Source organism: Carcharhinus amblyrhynchos, chromosome 5, assembly GCF_965287045.1.
Source record: "Carcharhinus amblyrhynchos chromosome 5, sCarAmb.v2.hapA, whole genome shotgun sequence".
Classification (NCBI taxonomy): Eukaryota; Metazoa; Chordata; class Chondrichthyes; order Carcharhiniformes; family Carcharhinidae; genus Carcharhinus; species Carcharhinus amblyrhynchos.
The window spans coordinates 124,949,945-124,968,337 of NC_137328.1; the positions used below are offsets into that span (position 1 = coordinate 124,949,945).

Sequence of the window (18,393 nt, forward strand, 5' to 3'; positions counted from 1 at the left end):
TTGGGTTACAGTCTGTGTGGAGTTTGCACATTCTCTCTGTATCTGCATGGGTTTCCTGCGGGTGCTCTGGTTTCCTCCCACAGTCTGAAAGACGTGCTGGTTAGGGTGCATTGGCCATGGTAAATTCTCCCTCAGTGTACCCAAACAGGCACCGGAGTGTGTCAACTAGGGGATTTTTACAGTAACTTCATCGCTTTGTTAATGTAAGCCTACCTGTGATGCTAATAAATAAATAAACTGTCATTTCCCTGAGTGTTTAAAGGCAGCTGAAATTGGAACTTTTGACAGTGAGTTGAGAAACCGAACACTGATTTATTAAATTGATTTTTACAGGATGTGGGCATTGCTGGCTGGGTTAGCACTTGTTGCTCACCCCTAATTATCATTCCATGGCCATGTGGTGTCACATATAGGCCAGGCAGATTTCTTTCCCTAAAGAATATCTGTGAGCCAGATGGGTTTTTACAACAATTGACAATGGTTTCATGGTCATCATTAGACTTTTAAGCCCAGATTTTTGTTGAATACAAATTTCACCATCTGTTATGGTGAGATTCGAATCTCAGTCCCCAGAGCATCACCCCGGGTCTCTGGTTAACTAAGTCAATGACAATACCACTCTGCCACTGCCTCCCCCTTGCTCACGTTCTCGGGAACCCATAAGACATAGGAGCAGAATTAGGCCATTGGGCCCATCAAGTCTGCTCTGCCATTCAATCATCTGATATGATTCTCAACCCCATTCTCCTGCCTTTTCCCCGTAACCCTTGACCCCCTTATAGATCAAGAACCTATCTATTTCTGTCTTTACTCAATGACCTGGCCTCCACAGCCCTCTGTGACAACGGGCTCCACAGATTCACTATCCTCTGGCGAAGACATTTCTCCTCATCTCTTTTTTAAAGGAGCGTCCCTTCACTCTGAGGTTGTGCCCTCTGGTTCTAGTCTCTCCCACTAGTGGAAACATCCTCTCCATGACCACTTAGAACATAGAACATTACAGCGCAGTACAGGCCCTCCGGCCCTCGGTGTTGCGCCAACCAGTGGAACCAATCTGATGACCCTCTAACCTAAACTATTCCAATGTTATCCATATGCCTATCCACTGACCATTTGAACACCCTTAAAGTTGGGGAGTCCACTACTGGTCCATTACTTCATCTGTGGCTCTCAGTATTCTGTAAGTTTCAATTAGATTCCCCTCCTCATCCTTCCAAACTCCATTGAGTGTAGACCCCAAGTCCTTGACCACTCCACATCTGACAAATCCTTCATTCCTGGGGTCATACTTGTGAACCTCCTCTGGACCCCCTCCAAGGCCAGCACATCCTTTCTTAGGCTTGGGGCCCGGACACGATGATGAGGTTGCTGTCTCTCCCCTGCTCAAGAACCTATCTATCTCTGTCTTAATTCAACGATCTGGCCTCCACAGCCTCCTGAGTTCCACAGATTCACCACCTTGTGACAAGGAGGAGTCAGTGAGTGGAAGACCTTGGTGTAGTTCTGTTGTCAGTAACGCAGAAATTCCAGACTAATAACTGAGGGCACGGATTCGAGTACCCACCACAACTGCTGGTGGAGCTTAAGGGCAGGTTAATTAACAATCATTTAAAAAATCCAGCATGGGACGTTAGTATTGGGACTGGTGTCCATGAAACTTAAATTGATAGGAAACTCATTTGGTTCATTAATGTCCTTCAGGGATCAGAATCTACACATCAATCAAGATCCAGAACAATAATTTCCCGCAATCCCATCAATGATGCAGAGGAGATTTACAAGGATGTTGCCTGGATTGGGAGGCATGCCTTATGAGGATAGGTTGAGGGAGCTGGGACTCTTCTCCCTGGAGAGACGAAGGTTGAGAGGCGACCTGATAGAGATTTATAAAATGTTGAGAGGTATAGATAGGGTGGATTCTCGGAGACTATTTCCCAGGGCTGAAATGGTCGCTACGAGAGGACACAGATTTAAGGTGCTGGGGAGCAGGTACAGAGGAGATGTCAGGGGTAAGTTTTTCACTCAGAGGGTGGTGAGTGAGTGGAATCGGCTGCCGTCAGTGGTGGTGGAGGCGAACTCGCTGGGGTCTTTTAAGAGACTTCTGGATGAGTACATGGGATTTAATGGGATTGAGGGTTATAGATAGGCCTGGTAGGTATGGATATGATCAGCGCAACTTGTGGGCCGAAGGGCCTGTTTGCGCTGCAGTGTTCTTTGTTCTATGATGAGGGGCCATAGTTTTAGAGGCAGGAGATTCCGAGAGGATTTGGAAATGTTTTTCACTCAGAGGGTGGTAGAAATCTGGAATGTGCTGCCTGGGAAGGTAGTGGAGGCCAGAAACCTCACAACCTTTAAAAAAATATTTGGATGAGCACTTGGAATATCATTCAAGAATCCTTTCGGAATCTCCTGCCCCTAAAGCTGTGGCCCCTCGTCAATGATGGGATTGCGGGAAACTATTACCCTGGATCTTTGAATGATGTGTAGATTCTGATCCCTAAAGGACATGAATGAAGTGCTGGAAATTGGGATCAGAGCGACCTCAGTCGCAGTTATGGCCAGTACAGGCTCAATGGGCCGAAGGGCAATTTGTGGGCTGTACATCTCTGTAGGGGTGATTTTACTTTCTCACCCCACTGGCCAATGGACGGGGTGAGTCAGTGAGATAGAGAGAGCCGAGAAATCAGGGTTGCGCCCAATTCCTCACCTCTCACAGTCTCACCAGCACTGGATATCCGCCCGGAATGGGTGCAAGGCTGATTGTAATATTTAAATTCTATTTAAATTAGAATGTAAATAGTAAAGAGAACGCGGAACATTATCGTCCGAGCTCACTTCTCTCTGTGGCCTCGCTGGTGAAGATCGTCACAAGCGATGCCATCATGCCTGGTCTCCATTGATAGGTCCATACATGATCTTCACCAGAGGCAGTTGAGGGCCCCTCTCCCAGGAGGTTAGAGGGCAGAATGGGGGGGTGCCCCTTGGGCAAAGCGACCCTGGTTCTGCCAGCTTGGCACCCTGGCACTGCTAACCTGGCATCCTGCAATGCTCACCAAGCAGTGCTAAGGAGGTGATGGCTGAGGGGACAGGGCTAACTGGGAGGGGTCAGAGCCTGAAGGGATGGGCCAATTTGGGAGGAACCTATGCATTCTGCAACCGACAATCAGTCAGTCCGTGCACGGGGTGGGGGGTGGTGGAGGTGCCCATCGACCTGTGCAGGGTGTACAGAGCACAGAGATCTGCACATGCGCAATTGTGCTCTCTGGTGCAACCTGCCGGCTTTCAGCAAGCTTAGGCCTTCCCCCTACTGGCAGGAAAGTGATGTTGCGAAGGTGCGTTTTTTACCTCGTCCAATAAAACACTGCAATTCTCTCCCATTTTCACGCGCATTCGGCACTTAGAACATTTTTCGCTAAGATTGCCCCCATGTCTGCATGAAGTTTGCACATTCTCCTCGTGTCTGCGTGGGTTTCCTCCGGTACTGCAGTTTCCTCCCACAGTCCAAAGATGTGTGGGTTAGGTTGATTGGCCCTCAGTGTCCTGGGATGTGTAGGTTGGAGGGCTCAGTGGGTAAATTATGTAGGGATGTCGGGATTTGGGTGGGATTGTGGTCGGTGCAGACTTAATGGGCCGAAGGGCCTCTTTCTGCACTGTAGGGTTCTATGATTCTATGACTCTGCAATGGCCGGGTAAACCATTTGGTTCACGAGCAAGCAGGAATGGAGAACAGATGCTGGCCTTTCCAGGGCTACGCACACCCCACGAAAGTATATCAAAAGGAAGTGCGATTAAATATTTTGCATCCTCTTGTTTCTCAGACAGTGTCCTTTTATCTTGAAGTGACTGGGTCCTTCTTTGTACGAGAAACCTCACTCCGTATTCTTGTTGAATGAAAATATATCCAAATGGTTAATTTAATTGAGGTTACTTACCTGCCCCACACCCCCAGCGCTTGGCAAGTCCCCACCTGAAGCTTTACCTTGTTACAGTAAAGTGCCCCGCCCCACTGCAATGCTATCACCCACTTCCAATAAACTCTTTCGGAATTTTTTTCAGCCAAGCATGTAGCTAACTGCCTGCTCACTCTGCCAGATTTTCACTCACTCACTGACTGAATGCATGTTATTGATTAATTAGACTCCCCTCAATCTGGTTTCCAATGCGGAGTGCCGTAAGCATAGACAAGGGTCACGGGTGGAGAGGGGACTCACAATGTTAAGATGGCGGCGCGGGCTTGTTGGGCCGAAGGGCCTGTTTCCCGTGCTGTCTTGTTCTTTGTTTATTAAATGAGTCAGGTGCCACTTTGTCCACATATACCAGATAGTGCAGACTTTAGGTGCAGCAACAGTAACAGTGAAAATCAGAACCAGAGAGTGAAACTGCCTCTCTTGGTAATCAAGGGTCACAGGCCTTGTTTAATGGGCCATGATTGGTTAAAGGCACGGTGGCACAGTGGGTCAGCACTGCCCCCTCACAGCGCCGGGGGCCTGGCTTCGATTCCCGGCTTGGGTCAACTGTCTGTGTGGAGTTTGCACATTCTCCCAGTGTCTGCGTGGGTTTCCTCTGGGTGCTCTGGCTTCCTCCCACAGCCCAAAGATGTACGGGTTAGGTGGATTGGCCGCGTTAAAAATTGCCCCTTAGTGTCAGGGGGACTAGCTGGGGTAAATGCATGGCGTTATGGGGATAGGTGGGCTTGTGGTCAATGCAGACTCAATGGGCTGAATGGCCTTCTCCTGCACTGGAGGATTTTATGATTCTATGAAAATACAGCCAAACTGGCTGGAATAAACCTGAAGGATGGAAGATTACAGGAGTTGAATTAGATGTATTAGGATGGATACAGGGAGCTAAAGCTAAAGTCTCAGGATCAGGAAGCGATGCTTAAATCTTTACTTGCCTGCCAAGTAATGTTCGACTGATGTTGATTCTATTTTTTTTACAGTAAAGGTCTTAAAACATGACATCCCCTCCTTCAGTTTTTCCTTCAGTCACTGGGGAAACCACCTCTTTTTAAAGGTCATTGGTTTCAATAGGAATTGTGAAACTGCTAATTACCAACATAAGAACCTTTCCAATGGATAACTTTTAATGCTGGCCAATAAATCTCTTAGCCCAGAAAGGGAATAGATAGGAACACTGGAATATTGTAAACTGTGATGTGGACAGTGTAGAGCTGCAGACACAGTGAGCCAAAAATCCTCTTTCTGTGTCATAACAATTCTGGGATTTGGTTAAGTTCAGCCTCGAACATGTTCAATGATCCAGCTTCCACTGCTCGCTGACACAATTCCAAAGATGAACAACCCTCTGAGAGAGAAAAAAATCTCCTCACCTCAGTCTTTGACAGAAGATCCCATGGGCGGCACAGTGGTTAGCACTGCTGCTTCACAGCGTCATGGACCCAGGTTCGATTCCCGGCTTGGGTCACTCTGCGGATACTGTGTGTTCTCTGCGTGTGATCCCTCCCGGGTGCTCCGGTTTCCTCCCATAGTCCAAAAGGCGTGCTGCTTAGGGCGCATTGGCCGTGGTAAATTCTCCCTCAGTGTACCTGAGCAGGCGCCAGAGTGCAGCAAGTGGGGGATTTTCACAGTAACTTCATTGCTGTGTTAACGTAAGCCGACTTGTGACACCAATAAACTTAAAAGGTTATTTTTAGTGTGTGTGGAGTTTGCACACTCTCCCCGTGTCTGCGTGGGTTTCCTCCGGGTGCTTCGATTTCCTCCCACAGTCCAAAGATGTGCGGGTTAGGTTGATTGGCCATGATAAATTGCCCTGAGTGTCAGGTGGATTAGCAGGGTAAATATATGAGGTTACGGGAATAAGGCTTGAGTGGGATTGTGGTTGGTGCAGACTCGATGGGCCGAATAGCCTCCTTCTGCACTGTAGGGAGTCAGTAATTCTAAACAGTGCCCTGTACTTCTAGTCTTCCCTATTAGTGGAAACTGTTGCTGGAGATGTCAAAGTGTAAAGTTATTTTTTTCCTTACTTTTTTCTCAATCTCTTCTCTATTTCTGAAGCTAATCCTCCTCACCAACTCTCTTCCTGACTCAAGTTTACTGACTGTTTCTTTCGGAATCTGTGAGCTTTGAGGTTTATTGAGGGAGACTGTTCTCTTTTTTTGTTTAGCACAGCCCCAACTATTTCCTCTGCGCTGCCATCAGCTCACACGTTCCAGCAACTCTGCTGGCAGAAAAATACTAACCTCAAACAGGTACAACCACAGATCTGGCTTCAGAACTCTACTACTGAGAAACCTGGCCAATTATTCCCGAGGCGACCATATTGTCAGGGTCATTCAAAGAACAAAGAACAACACAGCACGGGAAACAGGCCATTCAGCCCAACAAGCCCGTGCCACCATTTTAACATTGAGTCCCCTCTTCCACCCATGACCCTTGTCTACGCTTATGACACTCCACATTGGAAACCAGATTGAGGGGAGACTAACTTAGGGACAATTTGTTACACCAATCAGCCTAAGAGCACATCTTTGGGGTGTGGGAGGAAACCGGAGCACCCGGAGAAAACCCATGCAAGCACAATACACAAACTCCCACAGACACCGGCCCAAATCCATGTGTCTGCACAGCAAACAGTGATAGTCACTGGGCTGTCGTGTTGCCCAGCATCTGGTCCAGTTCAGGCGCACACTAACGACGTGAAGCACTCGGCCATTCTCGAACATCCAAGAGCAGCCCCAGTACGACCCATCGTGTGTATGCCCCTCGTTGGACAACAAGGCGGATCGAAGCACCTGTGGATTAAAAGAGAAAAACATCAATAACCTTAATCTTAATGGTTGGAGCTCGTTTTGAAGCTAACAAGGTGCCAGTTTCCCTTTGACCGTGGCTACCACCCCTGTGTCCAAGTGGTTTCCAATTAACCAGCAAGGTTATCACTATACGGGTCACTTTGCTTAGCTGGGCCTGGTCTCTGGTGAATGAGTCGGATCCCTTGCCGGGTTCCTCCTCCAGATGGTTTACAGGAGTTAAGTTAAAAGTCACTATCTTTTTTTTCCCACTGACTGTCCTGGATACTTCACTCTGCACCACCAAAGAACAAAGAACAAAAACAGCCTGGGAAACAGGCCCTTCGGCCCAACGAGCCCGCGCCGCCATTTTAACATTACCAGTCCCCCCTCCACCCATGACCCTTATCTATTGTTTATGGCATTCCACATTGAGGGAAACTAATTTAGGGACAATTTATTACCTCCAATCAGCCTAATAGCACATCTTTGGGGTGTGGGAGGAAACCGGAGCGTCCGGAGAAAACCCACGCAAGCACGGGGAGAATGTGCAAACTCCCACAGACACCGGCCCAAATCCATGTGTCTGCACAGCAATCAGTGATAGTCACTGAGCTGTCGTGTTGCCCAGCATCTGGTCCAGTTTAAGCACACACTAACGACATGAAGCACTAGGCCAATCTCGAACATCCAAGAGCAGCCCCAGTACGACCCATCGTGTGTATGCCCCTCGTTGGACAACAAGGTGGACCGACTTAAAACCTGTGAATTAAAAGAGAAAAACATTATTATCATACCACATCATTTTACATCACCAGGGACGTCCCAATGCTAATGAACCTTAGTTAAAGCAATCTCCTATATCCTCCCATCTCCAACCCACTCATGTGCCTGTCTAAGTAACTCTTAAACAACTCCAGCGTACCTGCCTCCACCACCTTGCTTGGCAGAGCATTCCATACCCCCACTACCCTCTGTGTGAAAAACCTCCCTCTAAGATCTGAATTATACCTCTCCCCGCTCACCCTAAGCCCATAGCCCCTCGTACTGTGTGTCTCTAACATAGGAAATAGCTTACCACTGTTTACTCTATCTATACCCTTCATAATCTTATATACCTCTATTAGATCCCCCCTCAGTCACCGTCTTTCAAGGGAAAACAGCCCCAGTTTGCTCAGTCTTTCCTCATAACCCAGTCCTTCCATACCAGGCAACATCCTGGTAAACCTCCTCTGCACTCTCTCCAGAGTCTCCACATCCTTCCGGTAGTAAGGCGACCAGAACTGGACGCAGTGCTCCAAATGCGGCCTAACCAACGTTCTATACAACTGCAACATTAGACTCCAGCTCTAATACTCTATACCCCTTCCTATAAAGGCTAACATACCATAGGCTTTCTTCACAACCTTCTCCACTTGTGTTGCCACCTTCAAAGACTTGTGCACTTGCACCCCCAGGTCCTGCTGCGTTTCTATACTCTTTATAGGCTTACCCTTTATCATATAACTCCCCCCTACATTATTCCGGCCAAAATGCATCACCTCACATTTATCCGGATTAAACTCCATTTGCCACGTATCTGCCCAATATACCAGCCTGTCAATATCCTGTTGTATTGCTAGACACTGCTCCTCACTGCCCGCCAATCCAGCCATCTTGGTGTCATCAGCAAATTTGCTGATCACACCACTTACTCCCTCTTCCAAGTCATTTATATATACTACAAAGAGAAGAGGTCCCAGTACTGAGCCCTGCGGCACACCACTAGTGACAGACCTCCAGCTAGAAAAGGACCCCTCCACTACTATTCTCTGTCTCCTCTTAGCAAGCCAGTTCTCTACCCATCTAGATACCTGGCCTTGTATCCCATGAGCCTTAATCTTTGCAACCAACCTACCATGAAGGACTTTGTCAAATGCCTTACTGAAATCCATGTTGACGACATCAACGGCTCGTCCTTCGTTGACCGTTTTTGTCACCTCCTCAAAAAATTCTACCAGATTCATAAGGCAAGACTTCCCCTTTACAAAGCCATGCTGTGTATCCTTAATCAGATCGCAATGCTCTAAGTGCTCATACATCCAATCCCTAAGAATTCTCTCCATCAACTTGCCCACCACTGATGTCAAACTCACCGGCCTATGGTTACCCGGTTTATCCCTCCTACCCTTTTTAAACAACGGTACCACATTCGCTATCCTCCAGTCCTCTGGGACTTCACCTGTGTCCAAAGAAGAGACAAAGATTTGCATCAGAGGCCCAGCAATCTCATCTCTCACCTTCCTAAGCAGCCTAGGATAAATGCCTTCTGGCACCGGGGAGATTTATCAGTTTTAATACTACCTAAAAGCCCTAACACTTCTTCCCTCATAATCGATAGTTTCTTCAATTGGTCTACAGCTCCCTCAATGACCGTACCAGACATCAAGCCCCTTTCCTTCGTGAATACCGACGCAAAGTATTCATTCAGGATCTCCCCCATTCCCTTGGACTCTAAGCACAATTCCCCTCGTCTGTCCCTGAGGGGACCGATTTTTCCCCTAGCCACCCTTTTGCTCCTAACATAGGAGTAAAATGCCTTTTGGATTTTCCTTAATCCTACCTGCCAAAGCCATTTCATGTCCCCTTTTTGCCCTCCTAACTCCCTTTCTGAGATCCCTCCTACTCTCTCTGTACTCCTCCAATGCTCTCTCCATTCCCAGTTGCTTAGACCTAACATATGCCTCTCGTTTCTTCCTGACCAGGTCCTCAATATCTCTAGTAATCCACTTTAAGTGGCTTTTCTTGTTACACTTGAAGCACGCATCGACAATGTGTTCCGGTTTCCTCCCACAGCCCAAAGATGTACGGGTTAGGTGGATTGGCCGTGCTAAAAATTGCCCCTTAGTGTCAGGGGGACTAGCTGGGGTAAATGCATGGATTTATGGGGATAGGTGGGCTTGTGGTCAATGCAGACTCAATGGGCTGAATGGCCTTCTCCTGCACTGGAGGATTTTATGATTCTATGAAAATACAACCAAACTGGCTGGAATAAACCTGAAGGATGGAAGATTACAGGAGTTGAATGAGATGTATTAGGATGGATACAGGGAGCTAAAGCTAAAGTCTCAGGATCAGGAAGTGGTGCTTAAATCTTTACCAGCCTGCTAAGTAATGTTCACACACTCTTGGGAGTGATCTCCTTCAGCCCTCAATGCTGGACCTATCGTACCGGGCACTGAGCTATCCTACCGGGCACTGAGCTATCCTACCGGGCACTGACCTATCCTACCGGGCACTGTGGTGGCCACTCTCAGGCTGCTTTGCACCACAGCCATTTCCACCATTTACACTCTGTGTAAAAAAACTTGCCTCACACATCTCCTTTAAACCTTGCCCCTCTCACCTTAAACCTGTGTCCCCCTAGTAATAGACTTTTCCACCCTGGGAAAAAGCTTCTGACTATCCACTCTGTCCATGCCCCTCATAATCTTGTAGACTTCACTCAGGTCTCCCCTCAACCTCCGTCACTCCAATCAGAACAAACCAAGTTTCTCCAACCTCTCCTCATAGCTAATGCCCTCCATACCAGGCAACATCCTGGTAAATCTTTTCTGTACCCTCTCCAAAACCTCCACATCCTTCTGGTAGTGCGGTGACCAGAATTAACACTATATTCCAAGTGCAGCCTCACTATGGTTCTATAAAGCTGCAACATGACTTGCCCAGTGTCCTACTCAGATCTTCGACACGACAAGCGAGCCCAGGACAGCAGAGGAAGCACTTCAAGGATACCTTCAAAGTCTCCATGGAAAACTTCCCACCGAGTCCTTGGAATCCCTGGCCCGTGACCGTCCAATGCGGAGGAAGAGTATCCGGGAAGGAGCGGAACACCGCGAGTGGCAGCGCTGAAAGCAACCCGGACACGACGCCCAACCGGGACCCCACCACCACCACCCCCCGCCCCCCCAGGACACTCCACCCTCCCCGGGCACTCCATCCCAACCCCCCCTCCAACATCCCACACCCAGGGACCCCACCCCCCCGGGCATCCCATCCCACCCCCCCGACATCCCACGCCCAGGGACCCCACCCCCCCCGGGCATCCCATCCCATCCCCCCGACATCCCACACCCAGGGACCCCACCCCACCGGGACACCCCACCCTCCCCACCCCCCCCCCCCGACATCCCACGCCCAGGGACCCCATCCACCCGGGATGCCACCCTCCCCCCCCACCCCGGGACACCCCACTCTCCCTGGGCACTTCATCCCACCCCCCCCTCCGACATCCCACACTCCGGGCTCCCCATCCTCCCCGAGGAATCCCACCCCACCCACCCAATTCTGCACAGGATACCCCACCCTCCCCAAGCACCCCACTCCACCCCGACATCCCACAACCCGGGACCCCACCCACTCAGGATACCACCCCCTGGGACACCCCATCCTCCCAGGCACCCCATCCTCTCCGGGACACCCCACCCACCCCCCCAAACCCCACCCACCCCTCACACCCCACCCCCGTGGGGCCTCACCCCCTGCACATTTCAAGCCCCGGGACCCCACCTACATGGGACACCCCACCCTTCCCAGGCACTCCACACCGCCCCCCCTCCCAGCACCTCACCAGGACAACCCCCCCACTTCCCCCAGGCACCCTACCCACCTGGGACACCAGCCCCTGCACATCCCACCTCCCCGGGCACCGTGACAGAGCCTGTGGGTCACACACTGAGCCCCACAGTCACCAGCAGCAGCAGGGATCAGTGCACAGAGCAGCTTATTGGCTGGAAAGGGCTTTGAGATGGTTTCAGGTTTATTTATTAAGGTCACAAGTCAGCTTACATTAACACTGCAATGAAGTTACTGTGAAAATCCCCTAGTCACCCACACTCCAGCACCTGTTTGGGTTACGCTGTGGGGGAATTTAACACGGCCGATGCACCCTAACCAGCACATCTTTCAGAGGAGGAAACCCATGCAGACATGGGGAGAATGTGCAAACTCCGCACAGACAGTGACCCCATCGGGAATTGAACGTGGGTTGCTGGCACTGTGAGGCAACAGTGCTAACCACTGGGCTACCGTACTACCATACGATGTCCCAGTGGGAGAAGGTGGAAGAGAGAATGTCCGGGGTGTGGGGGGGGTCCTTAATTATACTGGCTGCTTTCCCGAGGCAGCAGGAAGTGTAGACAGAGTCAATGGATGGGAGGCTGGTTTGCGTGATGGATTGGGCTACATTCGCCACCTTTTGTAGTTTCTTGCCACCCCAAGAACACCATGATTGTGAGACCAGAGCAAGTTTGAGAGGGAGAGATTCATGCTGAGGGTAAGGCAGCTAGTGTTTGCTTATTTATTTATTTATTCATTAAGTTTTCTCGCGGGCTTTTCTCCTTTCAAAAGTTTTCTTTTGAACTGGGAAACCAAAAGTGGGCCACGAGGTAGTCTGAGAGTTTGAGTCTTTTAACTTACTATAAAAGTCACTCAGCTGGGGAATAGACCTCATTGTGAAAAAAAAAGATTTGCAAGGATGTTGCCTGGATTGGGAGGCATGCCTTATGAAGATAGGTTGAGGGAGCTGGGACTCTTCTCCCTGGAGAGACGAAGGTTGAGAGGCGACCTGATAGAGGTTTATAAGATGTTGAGAGGAATAGATAGGGTGGATTCTCGGAGGCTATTTCCCAGGACTGAAATGGTCGCTACGAGAGGACACAGGTTTAAGGTGCTGGGGAGCAGGTACAGAGGAGATGTCAGGGGTAAGTTTTTCACTCAGAGGGTGGTGAGTGAATGGAATCGGCTGCCGTCGGTGGTGGTGGAGGCAAATTCGATAGGGTCTTTTAAGAGACTTCTGGATGAGTACATGGGATTTAATGGGATTGAGGGTTATAGGTAAGCCTAGTAGGTAGGGATATGATCAGCGCAACTTGTGGGCCGAAGGGCCTGTTGGTGCTGTAGTTTTTCTATAACTCTGTAAGATCGGGAATGTCTGAACTCCTGAAATTCACTGCGAAATCGGGACTAAAATAATGGAAAATCGGAATGTGCACGCATTCTGCCCTCATAATGAACGAGCTAGCATTTAATCCCCAGTCAACAGATTCTGAAAGCGTTACAATAATCTGAGCTTGCAGGAATTTGAGTGGGATATAGGTGGCGGGAGGGACGGAGGGCGTGTGGAGTGGAGTTGGCTCAGATTCCAGGGATCAAACAAGGGAAACATTGATGGCTGAGTGACAGCAATTTAAATCAAGCATTAAACCCATGCCAAGATAAATAATTAGGAGCTGTGAAGGAATTGGCAGATGAGTGCTGCGGTTAGGAAATAGTGGTGAGTCAATAAGAAACTCGAGCCCCTGAAAAGTATAAAAAGCCAGGCTAAAGACAGATCAGAGCAAGAAGCAGCTCAGAGAGAGAGAGAGAGAGAAAGCTGCCCAGAGGTCGTCTGCCGGCATCTCATAATGAAGAGCTCAATGTTCTCCACTGCTGCTCTTCTGATCATCATCCCCACCATCCTGTGGAGCTCCTCACAAGGTCAGTAGCACCCTCCGAGTCAGAGGGACTTACTCAGTACCAAGCCAGGTGGCACAGTGGGTTAGCACTGTGGCCTCACAGCGCTTAGGGACCCGGGTTCGATTCTGGTCCCGGGTCATAGAGAGCAGGAGGAGGCCATCCGGTCCTTTGATCCTGCTCCGCCATTCATTTTGATCACAGCTGATCATCGAGTTTAATATCCTGATTCCAGCTCCCCCCGCAAGCCCCCCCAACTTCTCCCCTGTATCCCTTGATCCCTTTAGCACCAAGAGCTAGACCTAATTTCTTGCCTGTGTGGAGTCTGCATGTTCTCCCCGTGTCTATGTAGGTTTCTTCTGGGTGCTCCGATTTCCTCCCGCAGTCCAAAGATGTGCGGGTTAGGTGCTAAAATTGCCCCTTAAGCGCCAGGGGGATTAGCAGGTAAATATGCGGAGTTACGGGGATAGGGACTGGGTGGGATTGTTGTCGGTGCAGACTCGATGGGCCAAATGGCCTCCTTCTGCACTGTAGAGATTCTACGAGTAATGAGGGAACGATCTGTTTTCAGTGGCAGGGATGTTAAATAGCCGAGGACGCGGGTTTAAGATCATTTGAAAAAAAAATTGGAAGGAGGTGGGGGAGAATTTTTTAATCCTGATGTTTTGTTCTGGAATGCAATAGCTGTAAGGACTCCAGGAGCCACTCCATTCTTCACACCTGATAAAAAATCTGGGGGACAGACATTTGTTGGACAATGAGGAGAGAGTGTAAGAACCGGGCTAGCTCTCCCAAAGGGCAAGTAGCAGCGGAGTGGGCCGAACGGCCTCCACTTCTGTATCTTTCCACGTTTCCAACCTTTCCGCCACTGTAGCTATCTAATCCTTTATTGGCTTTCCAAGTCTGATAAGAACAGCTGGGCTGGCTGTTGCAAAAACTGATGGTGAGAATCACCCAGCGATGAGCAGGGAGGCGGCTGAGGGAACAGGCACAGCGGCAATCCTCAGGAGAACTCCAGTACAAATCCCACAGCTCCAGCCAGCCCAGCTCCTCACTCGCCCTCCCCTGGCCACTCCTCCAACGGCCTGGGGTACAGTATTCCTGCAAGGTAGAACCCCGACAGTGCAGAAGGAGGCCATTCAGCCCATCGAGTCTGCAACAATCCCACTCGGGCCCTATCCTCGTAACTCCACATATTTACCCAATCAATGTCCCCGGCACTAAGGGGACAATTTACCCCAAACCAATCAACCTAACCCGCACATCTTTGGGTTGTAGGAGGAAACCGGAGCACCCGGAGGAAACCCACGCAGACACGGGGAGAACGTGCAAACACCACACGGACAGTGAGCGGAGCCGGGAACTGAACCCGGGACCCTGGCAGCGGTGCTAAGCGCTGTGCCACCGTGCCACTCTGTAAGATACGAGCACTCTAAGGCTAGCGAAGGTCCAGCGTGGATAGATGCGGGTATAGGGCAAGAAGCCTCCCCCCTGATTATCGAACGAACGTTAACTCTGTTTATTTCTGCCTCCAGCCAGTGACACCAGCAACAATTCAGAGGATTGCTGCCTCTCCACCGGGGATAAGAAAATCCCACTGAGCATCGTGAAAAGCTACAAGATCCAAACGCCCGAAAATGGGTGCAAGATCCCTGCTGTCATGTGAGTACTGGCTCGGGATTTTCTGTGGCAACTTCTCCCACCTTTCGGAGCTACAGAGTCATTCAGGGCACACAAAGGCCCACTCGGTCCCTTGGGTCCATGCTAGCTCTGCGTACAGCAATCCCGTCGGAGCCATTCTCCCCTCGGACCCAGTACCCTGGCCGGTTTATTTCCTCCAAAGTGCCCATCCAATCTCCCCCTGGAACCGTTCAGCGTCTCCGTCTCCACCCATGCAGCCCCCAACCCCCTCTCCCCCTCAACTCCCCCCCCCCCGCCCCCCCTCCGCCCCGGCATCTCTTCCCACAATCTCCCAAATCTGACCCCAACACCCCCCGCCCCCTCTGGGGCCTTGTAACTGTACCATCAGCCAATGGGAGCACCTTATCTCAACCTGTCGCAAACCTCGATCGAGTCTCCCCTCGATCTCCGCTGCTCCGAGGAGAACATCCCAGGGTGTGTGGGTGGGGTGGGAGGGATGGGGTGGGGGGGGGGGGGGGGGGGGGGGGCACGTGTGGGGGTGTGTTGCCGGATGGCAGGGGGGTTGGGGTAAGGGGGGTGTGGGGGTGTGTTGCCAGGGTGGGGGGGGGGGGGGGGGGGTGGAGTTGGGGGGGTGGTGGGGTGTGTGGGGGGGGGGGTGGTGTGGGTGTATGTTGCCAGGGTGGGGGGGGGAGGGGGTGCGCAGTGGGAAGTGGGGGGAGGGTGTGGGGGTGTGTTGCCAGATGGCAGAGGGTGGGGTGGGGATGTGTTGCCGGGGGGGGGGAGGAAGGGAGGGGGGAGGGGTGCGTGCATTGCCAGGGGCGGGGTGTTGGGGGTGTGTGGGCGGGGGCGGGGCGGGGGGGGCGTTGGGGGGAGCAGGCTGTTTATCATTTCTAAAGCTTGTTTCAGCTGGCTGTTGGAAGGTGGTGAGTGACACTCTGACATTGAACCTTCATCCGTGTAACAGATTCCTGACCAAAAAAAGGCATCTGTGCAGCCCCCCAGAGGCAAAGTGGGTGAAGGCGCTGATGAAGAGGGTCGATAGGCGGAAGAAGTCACCCAAGAGCAATAGGCGCACGATTAAAAAGTGAGAGATTCTTCTATTTCATCCACAACTCTCAGCTTCCCAAATACCCTCACCCTCATCCCCCTCCCCAACCCCTCCCTCACTATCCATCCCCAACCCCTCCAGACTCCCCCTCCACACTCCCACCCCCAACCCCTCCCCAACTCCCAATGGCAGTGGAAGTCTCAACTTCCCAAACACCCTCTCCCTCACTACCTCCTCCCCAACCCCTTCCTTCACTATCCCTCCTCAACCCTCTCCCTCACTATCCCTCCCCAACCCCCCCTCCCTTACTATCCCTCCCCCACCCCCCCAGCTCCCACTACCGCCCCCTCCCCAACTCCCAATGGCGCTGCAGCGCTCAGCTTCCCAGACACCCTCACTCCCCTTCTCCACCCCCTCCCTCCCCAACCCACTCCTCCACCCCTCCCTCACTGCCCCTTCCCCAACTCTCTCCCCTTCCCATCCACGCTCCCCTCCCCCAGCTCCTCCCTCAGCATCCCCTCCCTCACTACCCTCTCCCCAGCTCCCTCCCCAACCCCCTCCACACTCCCTCACTATCCCCTCCCCAACCCCCCTCCCTCACTCTCCCTCCCTCCCCCTCCACACTGCCCCCCCACCCCCCTCCCCCACTCCCAGCCCAACCCTCTCCCCTTCCCCTCCGCCCTCCATCTCCCCCACCCAGGGGGCTGGTTTCCGATTCAGTCACAGAGATTGATTTTCCTGTTTGCAGGAAGAAGCTGCCATGAGGAGATTGGATGGTCACCAAAGCTTCCCGTCTACACCAATAGGAAGAATACTGAGCAAATCCCAAAGTTGTGAACGTTACTTGAGGTCAGAGTGAGGGATATATTCGGTCGCAACATCCACCACTGACTGACCACCTCTCGCGCGCTCTCTCTCTCTCTCTCTCTCCTCTCCCCTCCCAGAGCTAGTATCCAAGTTGAGGATGAATGGCCTTAATGTCGTCCCAAGAAAGGAGACTTCCTGTCCAGAAGCCACACCGAATTGAGATTAACTTAGTCCTGAAAGCAGAAATCATTTCCCCAAAGTGGCTGAATGAGCTGTCTCTTTATCTGTGTGCGCGTGTCGCCCAGGGCACTGTGCCAGCGGCCAAGTTGAAACAATACCATTTCCCTGGCAATGACAGCATCCCTATCCTTGTCAACGTGGTTACTGAGACCAAACCAAGTGGAATCGAATGGTCCATTCCGTGAGAGAGAGAGTGAGAGAGAGAGAGAGAGAGAGAAAGCTGGATCCCAGAATAATGTGAATACTGTGAGTAACATGCAGTTAAACGGCCTGGATTCTCTCGTCTACCCTCACACGCGGGGACAGTGTCTCCCGGCCTATCTGTTCCCCACTCCCCGCTTGTTTTAGCCTCTCGCTGTTCTGGAGCTTGGCTGTGGGATCTTTCTCTGTATATTGACATTGTCCCTTGTAAATATTCCATTCCAAACTGTGATAAGCTCAATGAACTGCATCCTTCAGTGTAGCTGAACTCTGTTCAATTTTCAGATGACTGTTTTGTAATACTGTGAAAATGAATAAAGGTGGTTTGATACGAAGGTCTCGTCTCTTTGCAGTAATTTCTCTCCCATTCACTCTCCCCGGGATATCCAGTCGTACCCGCTTCCTCCCATCACAAATCCTCACTGGCCACCTGGGTCATGGGACTAAGTGGGGGCCGTTTGGCCCCTCCAGCCCGTTCCAGTTTTATCCTGGCTGATCCGTAACCCAATGGTTTCCATTAACCTATAAAGCTCAAATCTCAATAAAACAATCTGTCAACCTTCAATCAGAACCTATAACAAGGGTCCAGGGAGGGGAGTGGGAGAGTGGGATCTATACTGAGGGTCCAGGGAGGGGAGTGGGAGAGTGGGATCTATACTGAGGGCCCGGGGAGGGGAGTGGGACAGTGGGATCTATACTGAGGTTCTGGGGAGGGGAGTGGGACAGTGGGATCTATACTGAGGGTCCAGGGAGGGGAGTGGGAGAGTGGGATCTATACTGAGGGTCCAGGGAGGGGAGTGGGACAGTGGGATCTATACTGAGGGTCCGGGGAGGGGAGTGGGACAGTGAGATCTATACTGAGGGTCCGGGGGGGGAGTGGGACAGTGGGATCTATACTGAGGGTCCAGGGAGGGGAGTGGACAGTGGATCTATAACTGAGGTTCTGGGGAGGGGATGGGGACAGTGGGATCTATACTGAGGATCCAGGGAGGGAGTGGGACAGTGGGATCTATACTGAGGGTCCAAGGAGGGGAGTGGGACAGTGGGATCTATACTGAGGTCCAAGGAGGGGAGTGGGACAGTGGGATCTATACTGAGGGTCCAGGGAGGGAGTGGGACAGTGGGTATCTATACTGAGGGTCCAGGGAGGGGAGTGGGACAGTGGGATCTATACTGAGGTTCTGGGGAGGGGAGTGGGACAGTGGGATCTATACTG

General features: G+C 51.3%; 1 protein-coding gene across 1 annotated transcript; it reads left to right on the forward strand.

The window, feature by feature from the left end:
• Positions 1-13,144: 13,144 nt before the first annotated feature.
• Positions 13,145-17,512, forward strand: LOC145343516 (C-C motif chemokine 21-like). Its single transcript, XM_080189768.1, has 4 exons — positions 13,145-13,264; positions 14,776-14,902; positions 15,846-15,965; positions 16,678-17,512. The coding sequence occupies exons 1-4, from the start codon at positions 13,192-13,194 to the stop codon at positions 16,691-16,693; spliced, it is 336 nt and encodes a 111-aa protein (XP_080045894.1). The 5' UTR covers positions 13,145-13,191; the 3' UTR covers positions 16,694-17,512.
• The last annotated feature ends 881 nt before the right edge of the window (positions 17,513-18,393 follow it).